The 25829-nt window shown below is 34.1% G+C and overlaps 1 protein-coding gene across 1 annotated transcript in view; it reads left to right on the forward strand.

Annotated features, from left to right (window-relative positions):
• LOC121370685 (T-box transcription factor T homolog 1-like) overlaps nucleotides 1–25829 on the forward strand; it is a 51620-nt gene that overhangs the window by 8371 nt on the left and 17420 nt on the right. The window contains exons 2-3 of the mRNA XM_041496084.1: nucleotides 10627–11141; nucleotides 17896–18160. Of these exons, the coding sequence (XP_041352018.1) occupies nucleotides 10897–11141; nucleotides 17896–18160 (510 nt within the window). The 5' untranslated portion in view covers nucleotides 10627–10896. The remainder of the gene's footprint in view (nucleotides 1–10626; nucleotides 11142–17895; nucleotides 18161–25829) is intronic.

A 25829-nucleotide genomic window follows, 5' to 3' on the forward strand; every position in this document is an offset into this window, starting at 1 on the left:
TATACCTATGTTCGTATTTATCGGAATACACCCTATTAAATGAACCCTGCAACATTAGTCCATTTCCATTTTCTGTTCGTACACATGAAACAAACCCAAATCTCAGCCGATTTCACATACATTGCATGGGGGAAACTGACGTTAAATTTTGTTTGCGGCTACATAATTCAGCATAAAATTATGGACTCTTGGAGAGTATATCTGAAACATTTGTAGATGAAAGTCAATATTACGGTACTGACGTTACAGTACTGACATGCTATCAGATATGGCCGCTAATTACTGCTATGAGAATACACTGTACTCATGCAGCACTAAGGATACTTACAGTTAAAGTTTGTCTTGTTAACGACACGACTCGCGTATCATCGGCTATGGGATATCAAACATTTGATAATTCTGACATATAGTCTTTGAGAGAAAATCCGCTACATTTCCCCAGTCGGTAGTTTATATGCACCATCCCACAGACAGGATAGCACATACCACGGTGTTTGATATACCACTGGCTAGAACAAGAAATGCCCAATCCTAGACCGACCATGCATTTGACAAAATGTTTACCACTAAGCTATGTGCCGTCCCGGCGCCTGTACATCACCGTCAAAATAATTTGAGCAATACTTCTGCAAAAAAAAAACATATAATTCTATACACATCCATTTGCGCATGGCGCTGTCCATTTGCTAAGTGAAGCTGTAGGCAGTTTCAATCGTCAACTGTCTCGAAAGAAAACAACTTTCCTTTTCAAGGCGAAACATCATGTTTATTAAAAGGACAAACCCTCACATGTAAGTTTAAAATTATCACTTCCAGTCAAATGAATGTCGCACGTGGTTATACTCGCAGTGATCACAGTGGTATTCTGAATAATAATACAAATGTTTATTAATAATTATTAATTTACTTGTCTCAGAGGAAATGTGATAGAAAATAAAAACATTTTATTTCACGATAAATTAATACATTTTCGGGGATTAGCCCATCTATTTTTTTATTCTATTCCTTTTCAGATTTATAAACAAATAGCGCCATGCCTGTTAAAATAGAATTCTTACACACCCGTTGGTTAGAACACCATGCGTTATTTTCGATAACACATAGTTGTTTACACACGTACGTGTGTTAACAATTTCAAGACATACGACTGGCTGCTCCTAAGTGATGACCAGGTCACCAGTGCCATACTTCCAATAAAAAAAACAGCACGGTGAAAATCGATTACACTTTGACGTATAGTTAACCTGGCAATCATGTGTCTGTGACGCGTAAGTCAGATACAAGTGCAACAGCGGTAAGTAACTTTTAGTCGAAAAAGATGTTAAAATGTGCTTAAAACCTGGGGGGTTTTAAGGATATGTAAGAAATAAAATAATACATTCGTGTCCGTTAGATACCATTTATCTCACAACTCGTTGTTTAAAAACGTATCAAACTCGCTTTCGCTCATTAGATACATTTTAAAACAACTCGTTATGAGATAAATGTATCTAATGACCACTCACCGGCCTCGGTGGCGTCGTGGCAGGCCATCGGTCTACAGGCTGGTAGGTACTGGGTTCGGATCCCAGTCGAGGCATGGGATTTTTAATCCAGATACCGACTCCAAATCCTGAGTGAGTGCTCCGCAAGGCTCAATGGGTAGGTGTAAACCACTTGCACCGACCAGTGATCCATAACTGGTTCAACAAAGGCCATGGTCTGTGCTATCCTGCCTGTGGCAAGCGCAAATAAAAGATCCCTTGCTGTCTGTCTAAAAAAGAGTAGCCTATGTGGCGACAGCGGGTTTCCTCTTCAAAACAGTGTCAAAATTACCATATGTTTGACGTCCAATAGCCGATGATAAGATAAAAAAATCAATGTGCTCTAGTGGCGTCGTTAAATAAAACAAACTTTACTTTTTACTAATGGCCACTCATGTATTATTCTCTATTTAAATTGATTTAAGATTTACATCAAATCAGTTGGAACAAACTGATTTTATTTTCACTTAGTTAAGTTTCAGTCTCCATTGTTATTTCTACAGTCGTCGTTGTTATTTCTACAGTCAAAGTTAGAGACTGCACATATGTCGAGGGGGCATTCGCACTCGAAGTATTCATGCTCTGTTGAAGATACATTATAATAGGGCTCCATCGCTAGGCTTGGATTCCTATTAATATGAATTAATTCCTTTATCTTTTATGAAATTGGTGTTTACTTAACAAAAATGAAAGAAGTAGTTTCAAAACTGCATTTTATCCAAACAAATTTTTACTAATTTTTCTTGTAAAGCATGACGATTATACTCCACATAATTCCATTTACTATAATTTATCAATTTATATTATATTATAGCCCTATAAGGGTGACCGACAAATTAACATGTGACGTCACAGTTTCAGTTTGAATTGCATCGCCGTACTGGAAAAAAAATGATAGCTGCTCTTTTAATGGAAACGTAATGATAAAATTAATGTTTGGTTTGTTTAACGACATCACCAGAGGACATTAATTCATTAATCATATAGGTATCGTCTTAGAGAGAAAACTCGCTACATTTTTCAGTTAGTAGCAAGGGATCTTTTATAGGCACCATCCCACAGACACGATAGCACATACCATGGGTTTTGGTATACCTGTCGTGTTGCACTGGCTAGAGCGAGAAATAGCCTAATGGGCCCACCTACGGGGATCGATCCTAAACCTACCGTGCATCAGGCGAGCGCTTTACCATTAGGCTACACCTCGCCCTGGGAAACGTAATAAAGATTTTCGATCTACTATAGCTTTAGCTTAGTAACTTGTTTAACGTGTCCATATACCACTAGGGTTTCGAACACACCTATCTACTATATATATTTCGCTATCGATAGGCCTACCACTGTTTATGCCGAATTTTGATAATCATCAATTAAAGTTAAACGTTAAAAGTTTGTTTTATGTAACAACACCACTGTAATTTTATGTGGGCATGAAATTCAGGGTAAAGAAAAAAAAGAAAAAAAGAAAAATAAATGTTTTGGTTATAATGCAGTTTTAACACTTTAAACTTGGAGACATTGTATGCAGTCAAATGAAAGGAAATTGTTCCAGATATTCTACTAAGGAAGATTTAAAGGCACTGTGAACGCGTGTCTAGAGTAATGACCTATTTGACACGATGTCGTTTGGGACCACGTGTATTAACGAATGTGTGCTACAGTTTGCACGTCGGAGGCACGTGTTGCCTGCGTCACACCGTCTTGTTTCACAGCTTTCTCTAATTTGATAATCTCCCCTGGTTAAGTTGACCAAAGGGTATTAACACAATTAACACAGTTGATGTTAATCTACGAGCTCTTCGTCGCTAAGATGTGTAATATTGTACTTGTAAACGATCTTAATAATAACTGTTTTTATAAACATTTAAAGCAAAACAAGAAAAGGAAAAAACATCCCCAAAACCACAAAAAGACAACTACGCACGAACGTTTTTTTAATAAAAATAAACAAAGATACGCGGCTAAACAAATGGATAATCAAAAATAGTTTTTATTGATAAGGTTTAATTTAAACTGAAATAGGACTTTTCAGACTTGAGAATAAACCAGACGTCAACCAAATATTCATAGTTTTGCTGTTTGCATTTTAAAATAGTATGACAGGTCAAAGGCCAGACTTAAAAAGCCAGATGTTTTTGCCTGACTGCGGACTAAAATATATTTTAAAATTTCAATACACTCAAAACAATATAATAAAATGAACATTTATTTTTAAAACTGGAAAAATTACTTTTCGCGCACACACGATAGCAATAATAAGACGTAGACGCCATGACAATCTAACGCTAAACAGCTATGAGAAATAAACAACCAAATATTTGTAATACATCCATTTGACATTCTCTGCTCAAACTGAACCGACGGTTCAAGCACGCTGTCATGGGCACGTACTCTTCATTGGAACAGTACTTGGTTAATCGAACTCGGTACCTAAGAGAAACCCACAAACATGACCATACGAAATTGTTAGTGTTGAGAATTTCCAGGAGGGTCGGGTTTAACAACGAAGTTGTTGCAAGATTTGATATTAACATTATATGAACTGTTCAGAACATGCTCGTACTTAACCATTCTTAAACTTTAAAACTTTTCACATTTTCCGGGTGAACTGCAAAGCCAGTGGGGTGCTAAGAATAATAATCAGAGTACAATAATTTTCCAGCTAGACAAAAGAAACACTTTAAAATTTAAAGGGCACATTTTGTATATTTATAGAGAGCAGCTGTCCCTAGCCCCCACCCCATTATACACCCCCACCCCCACCCCAAGGTCTGACCCTTCTGTATTGTGCCTGGCGAATAGGAAAAGAACTAAGTTCTACTTTAATTTAATTCCAGTTGAATTACGACTGCCCAAACACTATGAACAAGAAGGGTTGATTAAAGAACTACGTCAATGCTAGGTCTAATTGAAATTGACAATATATGAAATATATGACTGCTCAAAAACGAGACCTGGAAATGAACAAGCGGAGTCAGTTTCTCTGGTGTTTTCTTTGATTTCGCCAACATTACCAGACAAATTGAGGAAGGTGCCCGGCGCGCGTGTTCAAGCAGGGTCAATTACGTAAGCGGGAAATATGACTATAGTAAACTCAAACATCTTGTCCACTTTTTATTAGCTCCGATCATTCAGAAATAGGGGGAATGGCTGTAAATACCCGTGTTTTTAAGTACGACATATGGCCGTCCGGCGAGCGCATGGCCACTCAGTAACTAATTGACCGGCCGCCACGCGGTACAGGTTTATTGGTATGTCTTTGATGTCTCAATCCCCCAGAGTGACTTAGCGCCTCTTATCTCCATGGGGGTGTAATCTTATAACAAGCAATAGCCGGTTACTTTGTTTATATGTTGGTAGAGATATATTTTCTTTGAAAATTAAGAGGTAGACCTGATTTTGTTTAATAATATATAACTTCCCCCCTTTTTCCCCCCTTTCTTTTGATATTCTGTGCATGTCAAATATATATCTTTAACATTGTTAAACCTGATCAATAATTGATGACGTTTTTGTTTCTTTCTTTGTATTGACGTTTTAGCATGTATACCCGATCGATGTGTGTATTTTAATGAAGAAAAATAAGTAATAGCATTACTCAGCACATTTTCTAATTATAAGTTGTTAGGCGTCTAACATGTGTTAAACGAGACCCCTGGTATAGATATTGTCATTTATTGTATAAATCTACATTCAGTGTTATCAGCAAGACATACATATTTGTTAATATTTCTTTCTTGCTTTATTTATTTATTTATTTATTTATTTATTTATTTTATTCAAATTACACCAGTTATTTTTAAATCTGTCTGTGAATTTATTATTATTAAACTGATTGCGGGTTTTGTCGTTCCAACTAGTGCATCACAACTGGTCAAAGACCGTGGTATGTGCTTTCCTGTCTGTGGGGAAGTGCATATATTATATACCTTTCTACAGTAGTAAAACTGTAGCGGGTTTCTTCTGATGTCTACATGTGTGTGTGTGTGTGTGTGTGTGTGTGTGTGTGTGTGTGTGTATATATATATGTATATATATATATATATATATATATATATATATATATATGTGTGTGTGTGTGTGTGTGTGTGTGTGTGTGTGTGTGTGTGTGTGTGTGTATGTATGTATGTATATAAATATATATAATAATAATAATAATAATAATAATAATAATAGTAATAGTAATAGTAATAGTAATAATAATAAAGTTAAAGTTAAAGTTTGTTTTAACAACATCACTATAGATTTATTAATTAATACAGAATAAAGGAGAAGAAAACAGTTAAACGGTTGAATCCTTATTTATCGTTTTACAAAATAAAACTATCCTAAAATGTTATTTTAATTAATTATGTTTGCAAACACTGATATAAATCATGTATTTTATATTTCGTCATCTTCATTTTATATGTGAAACTTTTATACCAAGACATAAACTTATCATTTTGAATCAATTCCATATAAAATATTACTAGCTATATATAATTCATACTTATCACAACAAACATAATTTTATAACGATTTCAATTTAAAAATTCAATGATATAAACTATTCGTTAACAGATTAACATAAATATCTGTTAATTGCGAATTTAATTTTGTGATGATTATGTATTAGTTATACCTAATATTATGCACTAAAAAGCAAAAAACAAAAATGTTGATCAAATTATTAATAATAATAATAATAATAATAATAATAATAATAATAAATTCCAATAAACCTTTGCATTAACAATTTTATTTTCGAATTATTTAATGTTCAGATAACCTGGCTTTATAATCATTATGTTTTAAGAATTTTTCCATATAAAGTAGTTGGTTTTCAAATAGTCTCAGAGTACTATTATACTTTACTGTGTCTTAGATATGCTAGTTGTACTAGACTAGTAAGTAATTCTTAAAGTAAAATATATTAATTTTAAACTCTTTTAAAGTAATAATAATATTTATTTAAACTAGATCTTTGTAATATAATGAATTACAAAAGAAGCACAAAGGTTTTTATATTAATTTATCTATTTATTTATTGCATGGTAACATTAATTCGGTAAATAGACTATTAAAATGGGCCTAACAAGACATTTATAAATTTAATAGACACAACAACTCCTGGGATTCAAACTGAATAATTCTGAACAAATTAAAACAAAAATTAAATCAATATTCGCGTTTTTATTGTTCTGCAGTATATAAAATATGTTTTGTTTTCCCCTTATAATTAGTGTTGTTTTTCTATAGTAAGCAATTACATTTGAAAGTTGTATAAATGACCAAATGAAAGAGAAGGATGAGGAAGGCATTTTAAAACCAATATTCACCAACTATTATTGCTTTTATTTGCATATTTAGTCGATCCTGACTTTAAAGTAACGTAGACGCCTTAGTATAACAAAAGCATTTTGAATCCGCTTCTAATAATACGTTTATTATTTACGATAAACATGTAATAATAACCTAAATAGCAAGTATAAATAGTAAACTAATTTGTGTTAGCAAAACATTGTATCAGCATATGATCTTTTTTAATATTAGTGTGAGTGAAATAATATAAGAAATGTATATAAGTGGTAATAACAACATAAATTTATAAACATGTGTACAAATTGATTGTTATGCTTTTTGAAAGAATAAATGGATTAGGCACAAGTTATACAACTTACTAGACCTTTTCCATAATACATACATGTTACGACAGTAATATACTTTTGCACTTTAAATATGAAGAGAAATAAATATTTTTGAAAGAAAGAAAGAACGAAAGAATAAAGGAAACAGAGACAAGACGCAATAAAGTTTTCTATGTGTTCGATAATTAGAAAGCAGGTGTATAAATAAATCAATATATCTGTATGACATTAAAACAGTCATAATGTTCATTCGCTGTCGAAACATAATCATATATAACGTCTAGAAATATAAACATATTATACATCGGCAGAATTCAGATTGATCTAAACATGAATATTTTTTTTGAAAACGTGTATGTTAAAGCTCATGTTAATTTTATTGTTAGGTACATCGTGCGGGATATTAAGTGTACTTGTACTATTTGAAACACACATGCGGAGAGATACTTACGTCGTTCTGACAGTACACACATTATCACCGATATAACGGTTAGGTTTGATAAACAATACGGTGTGCGGATATAGGTGTCAAATTTAACTGTAATGTATTAATCAGAACTGTAAATCACAATTAGCTGCTGTCAGATTGTTTTACTTCGTGTATTTAAACCAATACTCATATATCACTTCATAGCAAACAATACATATGCAATGGCTGTTCACGGGCACACTATATATGTACTGGGTACAACAGCTGTAATTTATTATATATTGAAAAATAAAACAGCATTAAAAACAGTTTAGGTGAAATAAAAACAAAACGGGTAGCATGTTAACTGAATTACACACACACACACACACACACGCACGCACGCACACACACACACACACACATATTAATATAGATATAAATACACACACATATATACATACATACATATATACATACATACATACATACATACACACATACACACATACATACATACATACATACATACATAAATAATGTATATTAAATTGGGTATATATATTATTGGATTCACTTGTAACACTGACATGTTATTAATTTATTAATATCTTCTGGATTATATCTTCTGATGTTTTTAATATGGTAAGATTTAATAGAGAGCGTCTCATAATACTAAAAAAAAGTATTAATTTTTCTTGTGAAATGTATAGATTATACCTTGAATATATGCCCGCAGAATATTACATCCAAATACTTTCATTTACTACTATTTCATAAATTTATAACTAAGAAATGTATATTATTGCAAAATGCATTGATAGGCGATGAATAGTTTCTATGTACTTCACAATTCTCTTGCAACTCATTACAATTTTGATACTCTTCAATTATTTATGTAAATATTATATTAGGGATCGACCAATTTATAATTATTTATCACAAATACATGTCAAAATAACGAAATATGATACTTGTACTCGCAAGTTTGAGAATGTACCTTTAATTTACCTAAATATATAATTAAAAACAAGATGACACAGTAGCAACTCATTTTAATAGATAGTAATATCTGAAAGCATATACCCAACCAGTGCCCCATATTTCATTTTTCATTTCAACCTATATTTTCGCGCTTATATCCAATTAAGGTTCAAGCACGCTGTCCTGGGCACACACCTTAGCTATCTGGGCTGTCTATCCAGGACAGTGCGTTAGTTGTTAGTTGGTTAGTGGTTAGTGAGAGAGAAGAGGGTGTAGTGGCCTTACACCTACCCACTGAGCCCTTAAGAACTCGCTCTGGGTGGGAGCTGGTACCGGGCTGCGAACCCTGTACCTACCCGCCTGTAGTCTGATGGCTTAACCACTGCGCCACCGAGGCCGGTGCCCCACAACTGGTATATCATATTTTAACAGATCTCTTACTGCTAATGTAGCATGTTTCCGTTGAAGGGTAAGTGTCAAAATTATCAAATACAAATTGTATTTGCAAGTATTTAAAAATTAATATATATAAAATAATGTGCGTATTTGGGGAATATTTAAAATTAATGTACATATAAAGAGCATTTGGAGATCTTTGAAACTGGCATGCATTTAAAATTAGCCATTACATGTTTGTTTGGGGATTTTTTTTAATGAATTTAATCTGAATTAAAGCAAATAAGCTACGTGTACATAATACGTATATTAATGCCGACTGGTTCGTATTCTCGATCTCTGATCGCTACAATCACTGCGGGGTCTAGATCTAATTGTGACACGGCCTACAACAAAAGCTCGCATTCTCCACCATTCAAGTGGCAATCCGAGTTAGTCGCAGTGCTATTCACTTAACATAATGCCTGTAAAACGGTATGTTTTCACACGTGTCTGCCAAGATATATTTTCCATTTAATCCATCAAGGTTCGTTAACATTAAGAGATACATTCCTGGACCACTGTCGCTTGCCCTGGGTTTTCCTACAATAGGCGAGACTCCCACACTCTCTGCGTTGTGGCTGGAGTTACTCGTGTGTTTGTGGTACAATATCATAAGTTGGCGCCTATATGCGAAGAGAAGTTAGAGAAAGCAAGCTCGACTTCCTTGGCAGTTAAAGGTGCACGATTCATTCGTCCGCTATATGCAGAAATTACACTTGTGTTCTAGCCATCAGGCCGGAAAGAAGACAATTTAACTAAACTCAAAATCAGCTTTGTTGTAAAATAAAAAATAAAAGTATGAATTCATTTTATTGCATATAATGTAATATACATAAGGACTGGGCACAAGTTACCCAAATTTAGGACCGTGTCTAGCTAAAAATAACTGAGGGGTGCGGGGAGAGTGGTGGAAAAGAATAATGAAGAAGAAACAGAAAGAAGGCACAGTAATACATGATCTTCTCAAGTTAAACTAAAAAAATAGATAACTTTGGGGGTCTTCAAGGGGCCCGGGGGAAACTCCCCTGCCCTCTTCTGTGTACAACCGTGACATTAGAACAACAAAATACATTAGATGTGTAATATTCCAAGCAAAAAAAATATGAGCGCCATTATTTTAAAGCCCATAATAAACTTTTAAGTTTCTAATATCCACAAAAATCACCTAGTAAAAATGTAGCTTTAAGATAGGGAGAAAGTCAGTTGGGCTTCCTTAGAATATTAAACGTGGTAATATTTTCTTAAAGCAACACCGGCAGCGCGCGGCGGTAGATCTACTTTTGCCGGATTAATCTATACTAAGCTTATTAGACCAGATTGTCCCTCATTGAACAAACACAAGTGTCCACTTGAATGGCAGTTGCACATTATAGCGAGTAATTCCATTTGTCTAGCTGATCTTTTTATTTGGGGTAGTTGCACGTTTATAAGTGATCGTCGAGATAACCGGAGCGGGGCGAGATTTCACGATTCGTCTCCGTTAAAAGAATATACAGGTGACAAGTTTCTTGCGTATACACAAAAAAGGGGTCGAGACGTGGTCGCCGAGAATTTAGTTTAACTATTGTGACATTTAATTACTTTTTTTTTCTTATGTTACTTCGGGTCCGTTTAATTATTTTGTTTCCTTTTTTCTACACAGATTGAACTACATTTATTTTCCTAATCATCTTTTCAACCAACCAGCTCACACGTTCGGTGACCGCCCATCGCCGGTGACTCATCGCTGATTGGTCGGGCGATTTTAAGTGGGAGGAGCCGCCGCGAGTGAATCGCATGGGTTTGCGTCTTCTTGAATTACACGTTTGTAAACAAATGTAACCTCATTGAGTTAGACATTTAGTAGCCTCCTTGCAGCAGTAAGCGAAACACGGTCACCCTGGATCTGAACGAACTGAAGCCTGCCCCCCTGATGTTAGATTCAGCACCATCCTGCGACTTGGGCGAACGCGGCGGCGGCGGCGGTCAGAGTCCCGACAACACCATGAAGCAAGTGGATATTAACCACCTACTAAACGCCGTCGACAGCGAGATGACGGTGGGTAGCGAGAAGGGAGACCCCACCGAGAGGCAGTTGTCTGTGAAACTAGAAGATAAGGAACTCTGGGAAAAATTCAAGGAGTTTACCAATGAAATGATCGTCACAAAGAACGGAAGGTAAGTCAAACGATTTGTTACTAATGCGACAGGGAAGACATTGCTTGTTTGTTTGTTTTTGTGTTTCTATGGAAAACCGTTGTCCCCAGTGTTAAGTGGTTGTGGGTAGAGGCTGTGTTTATAAATAACACATTATCATTAACATAATGTATCACTGATATATCACAAACGTGACACACGTGTGACATATGTGTCAATGATCATGAATATATTCCACATGTTATATACTAGTAGGTAAACGATGTGTAGACATATTTCTAAACAAATATATACCCTATACCCGTCTGTCCACCCATAAAAGATAAAGACACGGTTTTCACACTGTGACCTCAGCTTCCGATTCGGGTAATTTTACATTCATTTTGGGTGGTTTCAACCGTTATTCGTCAGACCCGAATACTAATAGTGTGACACAGACGAGGCTGTTTTAACCTGTTGTAAAACGGTGGCTGTGATTTTGGTGGTTATTCTACGATTTAAAAAAATATATATCTCATAGAGCACGGGAATATGACATTAAATAGGAAAATATTGTTTGCTCTTTGTATTGTTATTGATTTAATGTCATTGTTATTGAAATGGACCACTTGTTACCAGGATACAGTCTAGTGGTGTATATTGAGTGCTATATTGCAGCGTCATCGGCCACGCTTTTCTCTTTTCATCTCACTTGTGGTGATCATCACTGATAAACATCACCATGAGTGGACAAAAATGTGTTAAAATTGATTTTCATCATGTAACGTGCGTAACAGAACACAAGCTATATTGTACACTTTGGATACGTAGTATTAGGGAAGGAAATATTTTATTTAAAGACGCACTCATCACATTTTATTTACGGTTATATGGCGTCGGAAGTAGTATTAAATGCACACTGTCAGAAAAGACATGCATTGTAGAGCTTTACGGCCTGGAAGCCAATCTTAATCGGTAGTGAAATAAATATTAATTAAATAAAAATGTCAAGTTTTGTTTGACACAAAATAGCTAATTGTGTTAAGCACAGAATATTAAGATATGTTAGACACCAAATATTAATTAATATAAGAATATTAAGTTGTATTAAATACATTATATTAAGCTTTGTTAAGCATTGCATATCAGGCATATTAGGCAAAACTATCCAGTTATATTAGACAAAGAATATAAAGATATTAAACACAAAGCATTTTTTATTAGAAACAGAAAATTAAGTTATATTAGACACAGAATACTAAGATTATACGTTAAACACAAAATATCGAAATATATTAAACACAAAATATCGAAATATATTAAACACAAAATATGAATTTACATTAGACACAGAATAGTAAGTTATATTAGACACAGAACATGAAGCTTTCTTAGACACGGAATATTGAGTTAAATGTAGAACATCGAATTGAATTAAATACAGGACATTAAGTTGTATTACAGAATATAAAGTTGTTAGACATAGAATATCAGTCACATAATATTGGGTATATTAGACACCAAAATAACCTGTTATATTAACACATAATTTAGCAAACTTAAATAGAGATTTATCAAGTCTTGTTAGACACAGAATACCAAGTTATGTTAGAATATCAAGTTATGGTAATAGAAAAGTTCAGTTTATTAGACACATACTATTAAGATCTATAGTAGGGTGTTGTGTGTGAAGTACGTCGTTAAATAACATATTCCCTTCCTTCCTTATAAACAAACAACGTTATAGTTTCATATAAACTGCCACTGAAATTGACGAACCTTTTGCATGTGCAAAATGAAATATATATATATATATATATATATATATATATATATATATATATATATATATATATATATATATATATATATATATATATATATATATTAGAATGTTAATGAATTACCATTAAAACAAACAATAGTAATGTGTGTGTGAGACAGGGTGGATAGTTTTCTCTTACATATTTAATCTCTCTGGACCTATAAAACGTTTCATCACTTTTTAATCTCTGTATTATTCTCCCACCTTCCCTTCCCTTCCCATTTTAGTTGTTGGATGTTTGCTTCACATTTGTCGTTGTGTCTATTGGAAAAAAGTAGATGTGTTATGAGTTAGACTACCAGGGCCATATACTCAATAACGAGAAGGTGGTGGGCACTGTCGTAGCCAGGATTTTATATTGTATGGGGAAACACACGTGTTGGGGAACCATTACCTTATTAATCGTTATAGGGCGACAAGAAAATATATAAGTTATTAACGTGATGGAGGGAAAGAGGTCTGGTAAAAAAATGTTTTTGATAATAATATAGTACATTAATTTAAGGTCGTCTCCAGGTAGATAAATAGGGAAAAAATATATAAAAATTTGAAAGGGGCCGAGTGGGGGCATGTCGATGCTGATGTGATTTGGCGCTGTTTGTCGTGTACGGTCAAGGAGCCAGTGACCGGCCAAATGACCGAGAACATGCCCAGCCAGCGATTCCAGACAGGATGTATGTGATTCACAAACACGCGGTTAGAGGGATAAACCGCTCAAATCCAATGTCAAGGCAGGCAGCACTCCGGCTAAAATGAAAGTCACAATATTATTATAATCAGCCGTATTCGCCATAACACCCCAAATCCTACAGCTACGAACATGTTTTATATGTAACATAAACTAATAATAATATTTTTTGTTATACGCGTCGGGAGGGAGGCAGATGAGCACTGGAACCCGAAACTCTGAAAAAATTTGCCCCCCACCCCACCCCAGCAGAAAATTAAATTAAAGTGGCTGTCATCTTCTATTTATATTGATCAATGGGGGAAAATAAATAGTATTTACGAAATTGAATTCATTCAGACCTAAAACGTGGCTACCCCTCCCATTTTTCCCTCTGAAATACGTTCCGTACACCTATGGGCATAGGTATAGTAAACCCGTTAAAATGGCACTCCAAAAGTAAAGAATAATGCGACAAAATTTTGTTTTTACCTTTATATAACCGAAGGTTTTGTTATAAAATCTTTAATATCACGCCCTTGCAATAAAAGAAAAATCTACCTGGAATCACTGGGCGCATATTGATTTTATTTTTTTTCTTATCTTTTTTTCATCAACCCCCATCCCCTTACTTTCTATTTATTTTCACATAAATTCCTCTGTGTAGTTTTTTTCTCTCTCTCAAGTTGAATTCAGTTCGATACAAAACGACTGTAAATTAATAGTACAAAACTAAATTGATGAAACGTTACGTGAAATATATTTACTGTATAGGATATAGATATCTTAATACTATGTTTAATAAATAGGTAAATTTGTTTGTCAGTTATAATAAGAACAAATCACAAAAACAAAACCAAACAAAAGAACCAAAATATTTTCTTGAAAAACTGAAGAAAAAAAACCTATTATATTATTGATAGCATATTAAATATATTCCTGTCAAATTAATTTGCTGCCTTGCCTTGAGCAACTAATTAATGAAAATAGTCATATGATTTTTATCCATTAATATTCTATCAACAAAGCTGGCATGCTGGGATTTTTTTTAGGGAGGGTGGTGGTGGGGTGGGTGGGTGAGGTTTTCTTTTGTTGGAAATAAAACGATAAATTTTGCGATACTTAGTCAAATTGGTTGATGTTTTAAATTATTAAGCACAGTTGAAATTTTACACTTTGGGTGAAAAACTACAAACACTTAACGTCTCGCTCAGCCATCGAATAAATATTATTAATCATCGGTGTCTTAAATATCGTATTTTATTGCATACGCACACGTACGATAGGATAGGGCACACGCTTTAAAAACTTGTTACCCTAAACCGTGTAGTTTGAATGTTTAAATCAAGGACTGTTTGCCTTCTGCATTGTATTTTACTTGAACTAATTCGTAGTTTTTGATCATATATTTGGCTTTGAAATATATATAGTGTATAGATTTTAACACTTCATGCTAGTTGATTAACGTATATGAATAATATGTACATGTACATGTAATACTATTCAGACCAAGTGTGATTTGCTTTCATAATTCTCTCTCTCTCTCTCTCTCTCTCTCTCTCTCTCTCTCTCTCTCTCTCTCTCTCTTAATTGTTTCCCTTGTCTTTGTTTCTCTTTCTGTGTCCTCTTCTTTTCTCTCTGTCTCTTCTGTCTGTGTGTGTGTGTCTCTCTCTCTCTCTCTCTCTCTCTCTCTCTCTCTCTCTCTCTCTCTCTTAATTGTTTCCCTTGTCTTTGTTTCTCTTTCTGTGTCCTCTTCTTTTCTCTCTGTCTCTTCTGTCTGTGTGTGTGTGTGTGTCTCTCTCTCTCTCTCTCTCTCTCTCTCTCTCTCTCTCTCTCTCTCTCTCTCTCTCTCTCTCTCTCTCTCTCTCTCTCTCTCTCTCTCATATGTTGTTGTCTTCTAACTTCTTATTCATTGTCTTCCTTCTCATGCTCTTTTTCTTCTTCACTAATAATAAAATATTTTTTAAAATATGTATTATTTATTTATTTATTTATTTATTTATTCATTCATTTGCATCCTTGTTTATAGTATTGGGTGTTAAAGTTATATCTATATATATATATAATTTTTAAATGAAGTATGGTTGTCACATAATTAAATAAATATTATTTATTTTCTAAATAGTTACCTTTAAGTCCCGCTTGTAAAAAACCAAAACCGTCGACTCAACCTCTTTCGATGCTTGGATAGACCAGCGTCTAAACAGTGGATCAGTTATCGTAATCCGCTTACCGAAATAAACAGCACTTTTTGACAAATACAAATTGAGAAGTCATCTGTGTGTACAGTGTATGTTAAATTTTAACTTGTGGCTAAACTGGTTTCAGACCAAACCTTCCTGTTACTATAATTTTATTGCATAACATATTTTTACTTTGTTTTATAGATTTAATTTAGGTACCATTCAAATTAAATGTTCCACAGAAAATTAATTATAATTATGCACATTTACGACAAATAAAACCAAACTCTAAAAACCAATAAAACCAATGTTAGCATTGATAATTTAAAATTTGTAAATATAATAAAATAAATATAATTGGAAATAAATTTAATCAATGCCACAGAGAACCGTTTTATTACTCGTAGGATATGCATATATAAATATTTTACAGAATATAATTGAATTTTGTTCTAATAAAATTAAAAACGAATTTATATTTGTATTTTAATTAAAGCATGACAGTTTAAAGCAGTAGCATACTTTAGCCAATTTAATTGTTTTTCATTTAGGTAATCTGTACATGTATATCACGTTTTTCTAAATTAACTAAAACATTTTTTATTATTTACCATTTCCTTCCTTTTCTAAATATAAAATTATAAATAATATTCTTTAAATATGTATATTAAAATAATTTCTTTAGAAACAAAAATAAAATTCCAAACATTTTCCCTATAGTTCTCTAAGGAAATGAATTCGTAAATGCAAAATACATATCCGTTGCTTAATGAAATTATATAGTATAGTCACATTTCAAAGTATTACTAAAATGAAGAACAGAAGAAAAGTTATATTTTAAATATAAATAAATAAAGTAAGCATATAGTTACATTTCAAATTATTGCTAAAATGAAGAACAGGAGAAAAATATATAAAGTAAAAAAAACAAGTAGCTCAGATAAACGAATATTCGTATACTTGCAATAATCAAAATATACACCACAAATAGAAGTATTGTAATAAATAAATAAATAAATAAATAAAAACTTATTTGCAAAATTAAACAATATTGTTCAATGTAGTATTTTGTGGACCAAGAAAACATATTTTTAATTTCATTCCATACAATATATTGTTTAAGTATCTAAAACAAAAATGTAAAACGCAAACATTATTTTTATATATGGTTTAAATATTCGTTTAACAAGGCGAATATATATAGATTGTAAATAAATTTTAAATTAAAAATTATAACAATCTAAATTAGAAACATTTTGTTTTAAATCCAGCTTACATACTGCAATGAAGTTGTTATTTTAACACTTTATCCAATACTAAAGTATTAATTATAATAAAAACTCAATATCTTATGGTTATGCTTTCGGATACAAAATATATACTTAAAGACCCCTCTTTATATCCAAACTAGTTCCAGTTTTTCTTTAATAATAAAGATATTTCGTTGCGATATATGCGTGAGAAGACATAATACGCAACTGTAATAGGTCAGAACTTTTAGTTGAATGGAAATTCATGGGTGTTAATACTGTTCGCAGCTGAATGTAAAATATGATCACTTATTATTATTTAAACAATAATAATAATAATAATAATAATAATAATAATAATAAACTGATCTAGATGTAGATATTTCATTATGCGTTGTTAATTTTAATTGTTTAAGATACAATTACAGTAGATTTTTAAAAGCTTGCGAAATTTGTCATTTGTGTTCTATAAGCCGTGGACGGGTGGTGCATGGGGGACTTTTTCTCCCCAACACCTTTAAAGTTTTATATTTTCCAGAACAGAACAGAACTTTATTATAACTTAGGCCGTTACGCAACGGCATGCGAAGAACATGTAATAACAATAGTTTACAGTGACAAGATGAGCGTTAGAGGAAATCTTAAGATACTGTAGAATAACTTACTATCATTCCATAACACGACATACAGCACAGGATGTTTGACCAATTTGGGTACCCCAATATAAAACTCTGGTCACGTCATTCTGTTGAATTGTTGTATAAGTTTTTCTCATGACGATGTCTTATTTAGTTCACGAAGCGTTGTGACTTTAAGCTTGTGGTTTTAAAGAGATACTTATTTTTATTATACCTTTTTTGTTAAATTGCAGACGGATGTTCCCCGTGTTTCGAATTGGAATAACCGGCTTGGACCCCAATGCCATGTACACGTTGCTGTTGGACTTTGTGCAGGTGGATAACCACCGCTGGAAGTATGTGAACGGGGACTGGGTCCCTGGGGGCAAGGCGGAACCCGCCGCCCCTAACTGTGTCTATATCCACCCTGACTCCCCCAACTTCGGTGCTCATTGGATGAAGGAGATTATAACATTCAGCAAGGTTAAACTCACCAACAAACTCAACGGAGGTGGCCAGGTTAGTGTATAATTAATTACATAGTCGAACTAATTAGTCACCGTATTTAGGGAGGGTTTTTTTTTTGGGGGGAGGGGGTCAGAGAGGATTTAGTTCAATGGTAAAGCGCTAGCTCGAGGTGCTTGAATCGTAGGATTAAGCACCCTCAATAGACACATTTGTTTCTGGTTGGGGTTTTTTGTTTTTTGGGGTAGGGAGGGTTCCTGTCCCAACTAGTGCCCCATGGCTTGTATATCAAAAGCCGTGGTTTGTGCTGTCATGTCTGTGGGAAAGTACAAATAAAATATTCCTTGCGGTTAATGGAAAAATTGAGTACACTTTCTTTGAAAACAATGTATTTGAATCACCAAATGTTTGACATCCAATGGCTGATGATTAATTAATTAATGTACTCTAGTGCTGTCATTAATAATTAAACAAACCAAACTTTATTTTACAGCTGTTCATACCTTTTATGACTTTGCAGCGATTGTTTTCTTTAAGCATACTTTGTTTAAATAATAATCTTATTCTGTGGCTGGTTGGTAATGCAAAACAAAAAGCCTCCTTCCCCTCCTATGATGGGATGGGAATTCTATTAACGTGCTCATATTCACTGAAGATTCAGGGACGTCCATCCTGGAGTTGGCCTCTGACATCGCCAGTGACCAACTCCGGGACGGGAGGGTCCACTCCCATGAGATAATTTCTGTAGCAGCCCTTAATTATAATAGGCGACGTGGGGTCCGCGTATCCAAATACTGTTCTTTCGAACTGGTAAGATAGATGATAAAAACTAAATCTTATGTTGTGCGTTATGTAGCTTATACAAGAAAATTAATACTAGTGTATTTTTATCTTTAACTTTTCCTGCAGTATATGTTTGGCGTGGTTATGAAAATAGCAGATAAATGGAGTCAAACTTGACCAAAAAAAAAAAAAAAAAACATTCGAAAAACCCAAGAATTCCAAAATAGCTTTCGTCTATAAAACATTTTATATTTAAAATTACTATTCAAACATTTCTGTATCGAATATTTATTTACACAAAAAAAAAAAAAAAGACAAAAAAAAAAAAAAAAAAAGAAAGATATTTATGATCATTTCACATTGCTACTTGATATTAAATGTTGTCCAAAAACATTCTAGTGAAAACATACTTTCCGTACATCCAGTCTGTCCTGGGTTATTCTAATGTCTATAGAGAGCGTCTTGCTTGGTGTGACCATTTTGCACATGTCAGAGTTTTCATGATCCTGGATTTTTGACAGTGCCAGTTAGAAATACATTTTAGCAAATTGTCATGATATGTGTCTGAACACTTCAGCTGATTATGAACATAAACTTTTAATCATGTCTGGACAGATAAATTGAACATAAAATAGTTTTGAGGAATTTGTAGGTGTGACACGGTCGGAAATAAATCACACATGAATAGATGTTAACAAAAAAGATACTATTTTAAAGAAGAAACTATTTTGAAGACAAAAATCATTTGATGAAAGAGGACCAAGTACACTTAATATAGCTGATGATTAAACCATGTTCTGGGGCTACCTTTCCCTTGTAGTCTTTATCCAGTTTCATTGTACATGTTTGCATGTGTGGTGAGCCAACTCCCAATGACGGAGTGTCGGTTTCAAAGTAACACGGGGGTGGCAATCAAAACTGACATGATAATAACGCGTGTTTGGTGCTAGCGCCACGAGTGCACCTTGAAAGAGACACACGAAACATACACTTGCAATTAACAACACTGTTATTGCTGGCCGCGGCCACTCGCTTTCAATAAGGAGATTTCTGCGCTTATACCCAAAGTAAATTAACTCCTAAAATGGAACTGTCTTCAAACAATTTTTATGTACCTCCTTGACAAATATATGAAAAATGCCTTCAGAGGATTGGATTATGTGCACAATAAATGAAGTGCCGAAATATGCCGTTGACGAACTGTGTTAATATCACTTTGTCCGATTCATAACAAAAACATCAAACGGAGTGTCTTACCTACCTCTGGGCTTTCTAACTGTATAAAGTAACCGGGGTCTTTCTATGGACGGAAGAGGTTTTTATAACCGACGCGCAATATCTCTTGCCCGTACCGGAGATATCTGGCTTTTCTGTGGCCACTTTATTACACACTGAGAGCGAAATAATGTTAAAATATCCGTCTTTGATGTCGAGTTAACTTGATCAATAAGAAGACCAAATATTCAAACAAAGCGAGCATCACAAAAATGGATTGTATACATTTCTAACACTCCGGCGCGTTCCCGACTCGGTTATCACGAACTCTTGCTACAGATGTCTTAGTTTAAAGGAGCATATCCCTACGTTCAACAGTTTCATAGTGACTTTTATGTACTTACAAAAAAAAAAGAAACCCGTGTTTTATAGTATTTACTTCGGCAGGTAATGGTGGAGGATTTGACGTTTCTACATCTCGATAGTAAAAATATTTTAAATAGCAGGCCTACATTAAAGTTGAAATTATCACAATGCTAAACAACGCAGCATGACACCTCGGGGGGGGGGGGGGGGGGGGGTCATTCCCTCCCAAGCACCTTACGGCCTTATAATATCAATATTAAGCATTATTTATATTTATTTAGGACACTCCACCCCACCCACTCCCCACACACACCACACACAGTCCAGCATTCTAAATAGATAAGTAAGTAAGCAGTTGTATTTTTACCGCGATGAGCACACTTATAATAAGTTTTAACTTATTATGCACCATAGCTTCTATAAGTGAGTAAACTATTTAACTACTTAATAAGTTATTTGCTTCTATTACAGTGTAGGTAATAAAGCAAGCAAATAAGTAAGTCAATAAAACAAATATAAATAAATAAATAAATAAATAAATAAATAAAATGAAAAAATGCAAACAAGTAATAAACGAACACGTATAAAAAGATAAAAAGATAAATAAATAAGTAAATAAATAAATACACGACCCCCTCCCCCAATAAACAAAACGAAAAAAAAAAAAAACCCACCTCATTTAAATGCATTCTTTAATTAATATACTTTAGGATTTAATGTGTTAAATTATTATAAGTTGTTTGTAAACATAGTATTTTCAAAGCATTTTTAAAGTAGAAATTGTAAATAATTAACAATGAATTACAAATAAACAATTTAGCATCACTCTAAACATTTCCATCCGAGCTAGATAATCTACAGCCATGTACATAATAATAACAGTTTGGACTTGATTAGTGTTCTAACTATTTATTTCGTTTGCTTATTTCGCTCACTGAAATGTCGAAGATCTTTCTTTTGGGGACACAATATTGTTCTTACTCGTTCCGCTCGTGAATAAACGTGGACACAATAACACGTTTAATCTTCCTAGACACCGACTATTATCAAGAATGCCGATATCCCCAGTTAAAAGAACCCTGCCCCACTTATAAAATGGCAGAATTGACCACGTGCTTATTAACGTCTTTATAAAAAGTCCGTACTCGTGCTCTGACAAAGTAAATAAATAACGTTTAATGGGATTTTAACGACACCGCTATAGCACATCGGTTTATTAATCATCGGCTATTGGATGTCAAACATTTGGTAAATGTGACACGTAGTTATCAAAGCAAACCAGCTACATTTTCCCATTAGCAGCAAGGGATGGTTTACACGCATTTTCCTACAGACAGGACAGCACATACCACATCCTTTGATGTACTAGTTGTGGAGCATTGGATGCGACTGGAAAACATAATCGGAGAATGGGTCCACAGAGGGGATTCGATCCTTCGACACAAGTACTATACTAACTGAGCTACTTCCATCTTGCCCGCTTTGACGAAGTCTGAATCAATGCTGCAATTTAGATTTTACCAAGTCTGAAGATTTAAGTTTAAACGTTTTTTCTTAAGCACGGTCCAATGGATGTCTTGAGTTAGCGTGTGTGTGTACCTGGGGGGGGGGGGGGGGGGGGGGGGGGGGGGTGTTAATGCTTCCTCAATACACAGCGAAATTACAACATCCCAGAATGCAATTAACGATTCCAAAATCTTACTTCGGAGCAAACGTTCGGTTACTGCAGTAGCTTGTGAGCTTTAGTTTTCTTACCCACACTGTATGGCAATGTTGTGTCACACGGCTATATCCCACATTTCATTTCATTTCAACTTATTTTCGTGCTTATATCCGATTAAGGTTCAGGCACACTGTCTTGGGCACACACCTTAGCTATCTGGGCTGTCTTTCAGTGGGTTAGTTGTTTGTGATTAGTAAGGTAGAAGAAGGTGCAGTGGTCTTTAACCTACCCATTGAGTTGTTAAAACTCGGCCTGCGAAGCCTGTACCTTGTGCCTTATGTCCGATGGCTTAATCACGACACCACCGACGCCGGTCTTATATCCCATATAAGCTGGATATCTGATTGGTTGCTCCATATCTGTCCACTGAAATTAATACTACCGAAACCGATTTCAACTTACGTTTCAGTAAGACAATACATACATTTTTGTAACCTAATTGTTGTTGGATTCTTTTTAAAGATGTCAGAACTAGAATACTATGCTAGTGTCCGTTAAATATATCTTACAACTGGTTGTTTAAAAACGTATGTATCTCGAGTTCACTTCTTAGATGTGTTTCCAAACAACCTGTAAGATAAATGGTATCTAACAGCCACTTGTGTATTGTTATTTTTTATATCAGTCACAAACTGTAATTCTATAAAGTTCTCTATTAGTAAAATATAGAAGAATAGAAGCGCTTACATCTTTAACATTATAAAACAGGCGCAATGTGCACATATTATATTTCTTGTGTCGTTTGTTGTCAATCGAAGCGTAACGTAAACAGCTTTGAACCGGAGAGAGAAGGTGGGGTGGGGGGGGGGGGGCGGGAGTTCCTTCAGATAGATACGATACTCGCGTGTTTGATTGACATATGACCACCCACCCCGGGTAGCGGGCAAAATACTCTTCTTTATTAACTTCTGTCGCGCGTCTGCCCTTTAAGGCTTTTCATTTTAATGGATTTTTTGTTTGTAGTTGATTATGTCGAGCCTTAAATGATGTCAATCGTTCATTGAATTAAATCTACAGCATCTGTCTACCTGTATTAACGTGAACGTACACCGAGCAGATCAAAGCCGCCGCTGACATGGGGACAAAGCGACGCTGCGGGCTTGTAGGTTTCACGTGGACATACGAGGAAGCCGTGTTATACTTAATTATCATTCAAAGTCGAACCTGCTACAGAGGACACCTCATAAAATCATTACCTGGCTGTAAAGGGCCCTTTGTATAACAAACATAAGGGGCGGGATTTAACGTAGACCTCTCGCCTGAAGAGCTTGGGTCGTAGGTTTGAACCTACTCAACGGGCCCTTTTCTATTCTGCCCCCATCCAATGCTCTACGAATATCAAAGGCCGTGGTATGTGTTGTCCCGTCCGTGGGAGGGTACATATAAAAGGTTCCTAGCTGTTAATTAAAACAAATGTAGCGCGTTTCGTCTGAAGACTAGGTACCAGAATTACAAAATGTTTGATATTCAATAGTCGATGATACATACTGTATTTAAAATTGCGTTTATTATAACATGTACATGTACATGTATATAGAAAATTATTCAGAAATATATTTTACATATATTATGGGGGCGACAGGCAAATATAAAAGGTAGGTGGGGGAAAAAGAGGTGTGATTGCACCATGACACACAGACACGTGTCTACTCAGAAAGTTTTACTGTTTGTTTACTGTACAAAACATTTATATAAAACTAAACTTAATACATATTTCATGTGATTAGATGAGTTTCAATTTCTTGAATGCGTTCCCTTTAAAGATAAATACATGGAAATCATCCATAAAATATCTTAATGCAATATCAACCGCGTTTGAATAATAAAATTATAATAAATTCTGTAAATGTATATTTCACATCAATAAATGCTCCGCTGTCCAGCATCATAGCGGAGCTGAAAATGGAGGCTTGAAAATGTTGCATCAATGACTGAATGAATGAATGAAAGTTATTTCCATTTTTATGACAGAGGTAAAATGCATTTGTATTTTTCATTTTATTATTAAAAAGTGAATTAAATTAGTTCTGAAAAATACCGAAAATAACATTACATAATTCAAATAACGAGGAGGTGTGTATGTGTGAACATTTTGAAATGATAATCATTAATATACCGTACAAGGACATTGTAAAGTTAAACATAGTGTTTAATAAGTAGCAATCTGAATTTTTGCAACATTGGTCTTGACCCTGTACTCATACTAATTAAGTTTAATATTTCATAGACAAAACAAAATTGCCTTCATATTGTAATATTATCAATTTTAAACTTGAAAACCTTAAATCTTCTTTTTTGCCATTTTGCTTATGACAAAACCAGATTTTAAAATCCGATTATTCCTATCTATGAAAAACACTGTGTCGTAAAACAGCTGCTGTGGCCACATGATCAAAATAAAGCTTCCGATTGGTAGATAGCTACAAACAAATTGAACATTTCTTAAGAAAATCGAACATGCATCTGAAAAAGGCTTCTTAATTTTTTTAGGTTTCAGTTTGTTGGTAAAGTAGCCCACACTATCGTAATTTTGTGAACATTATTACACATTCTCATATGATGCTATTTTTAACAAATATAATTATGATAGTGTAGGCAGGCCTTAAACTTATCTGCATCACATTTTAAAAAAAAGAATGTCTCCAATACATGTCATGGAGTGTTTACGTATATATTAAAACTCAGAGGGGCGTGGTTCATGTGTGTAATTTCCAACACTGTAATTGTAATTCAAATTAAAACAACTAAATACACAAATATATATTATTTCCACTTAAGATATATATATAAGATAAGATACATAATATATATATATATATATATATATATATATATATATATATATATATATATATATATATATATATATATACAGTCAAATCTGTCCTAGCGGCCACCTGTACTCAGCGGTCACCTGCCTTAAGCGGCCACAGTTTTCCTCCCAAACGAAATATAATGCAAATACACCTGTAATAAGCGTTCACTTGTCTAACGCGGCCAGCGGCCACCTATATTGGATCCCAAATCGCTAAAATACCTGTATTAAGCGGCCACAGTAAAGTTTTAGTATTATATAAAAGGGATATTTTAACAACAGCGATACGGTGCAGCAAATAACCGATCTTCACACCTTCAGGAATACTAGTACCCATTCAGTCCCGACATCTCTACTGTGTATCAGTTAAGAAAGTATGCCTCTGCAATGCATCTAATTGCCTCTGGGCAGGCTACGCTTGACATTTGTAGATTCACTTACTATGACAATACACCGCATGGGGTAGGAATTAAATAATTAAATGGAAAAGAAAACAAACTTGTTGAGAACGGTTAATTTAATACATTCCATTTGCATTATTTCTGAAGTAGACGACATGTCACATGTTGATTTATAGTGAACACACAAACAAGAAACAACAACAAATGTTTTAAAGACTATATGTGGCACCCTGTACTTAGCGGCCACCTGTTATGAGCGGTCACTTTTTTCTACTCCCTTGTGTGACCGCTTAAGACAGGTTTGACTGTGTGTGTGTGTATATATATATAAACAACTCCACTTGTCTTAAATATAAATATGTATTTCTTTACACTTAAAATTACGCCTTTCACCCATTTTTATTGGCTCGTCAATTCAAT

This window comes from Gigantopelta aegis, chromosome 4 (genome assembly GCF_016097555.1).
Source record: "Gigantopelta aegis isolate Gae_Host chromosome 4, Gae_host_genome, whole genome shotgun sequence".
Taxonomy (NCBI): domain Eukaryota; kingdom Metazoa; phylum Mollusca; class Gastropoda; order Neomphalida; family Peltospiridae; genus Gigantopelta; species Gigantopelta aegis.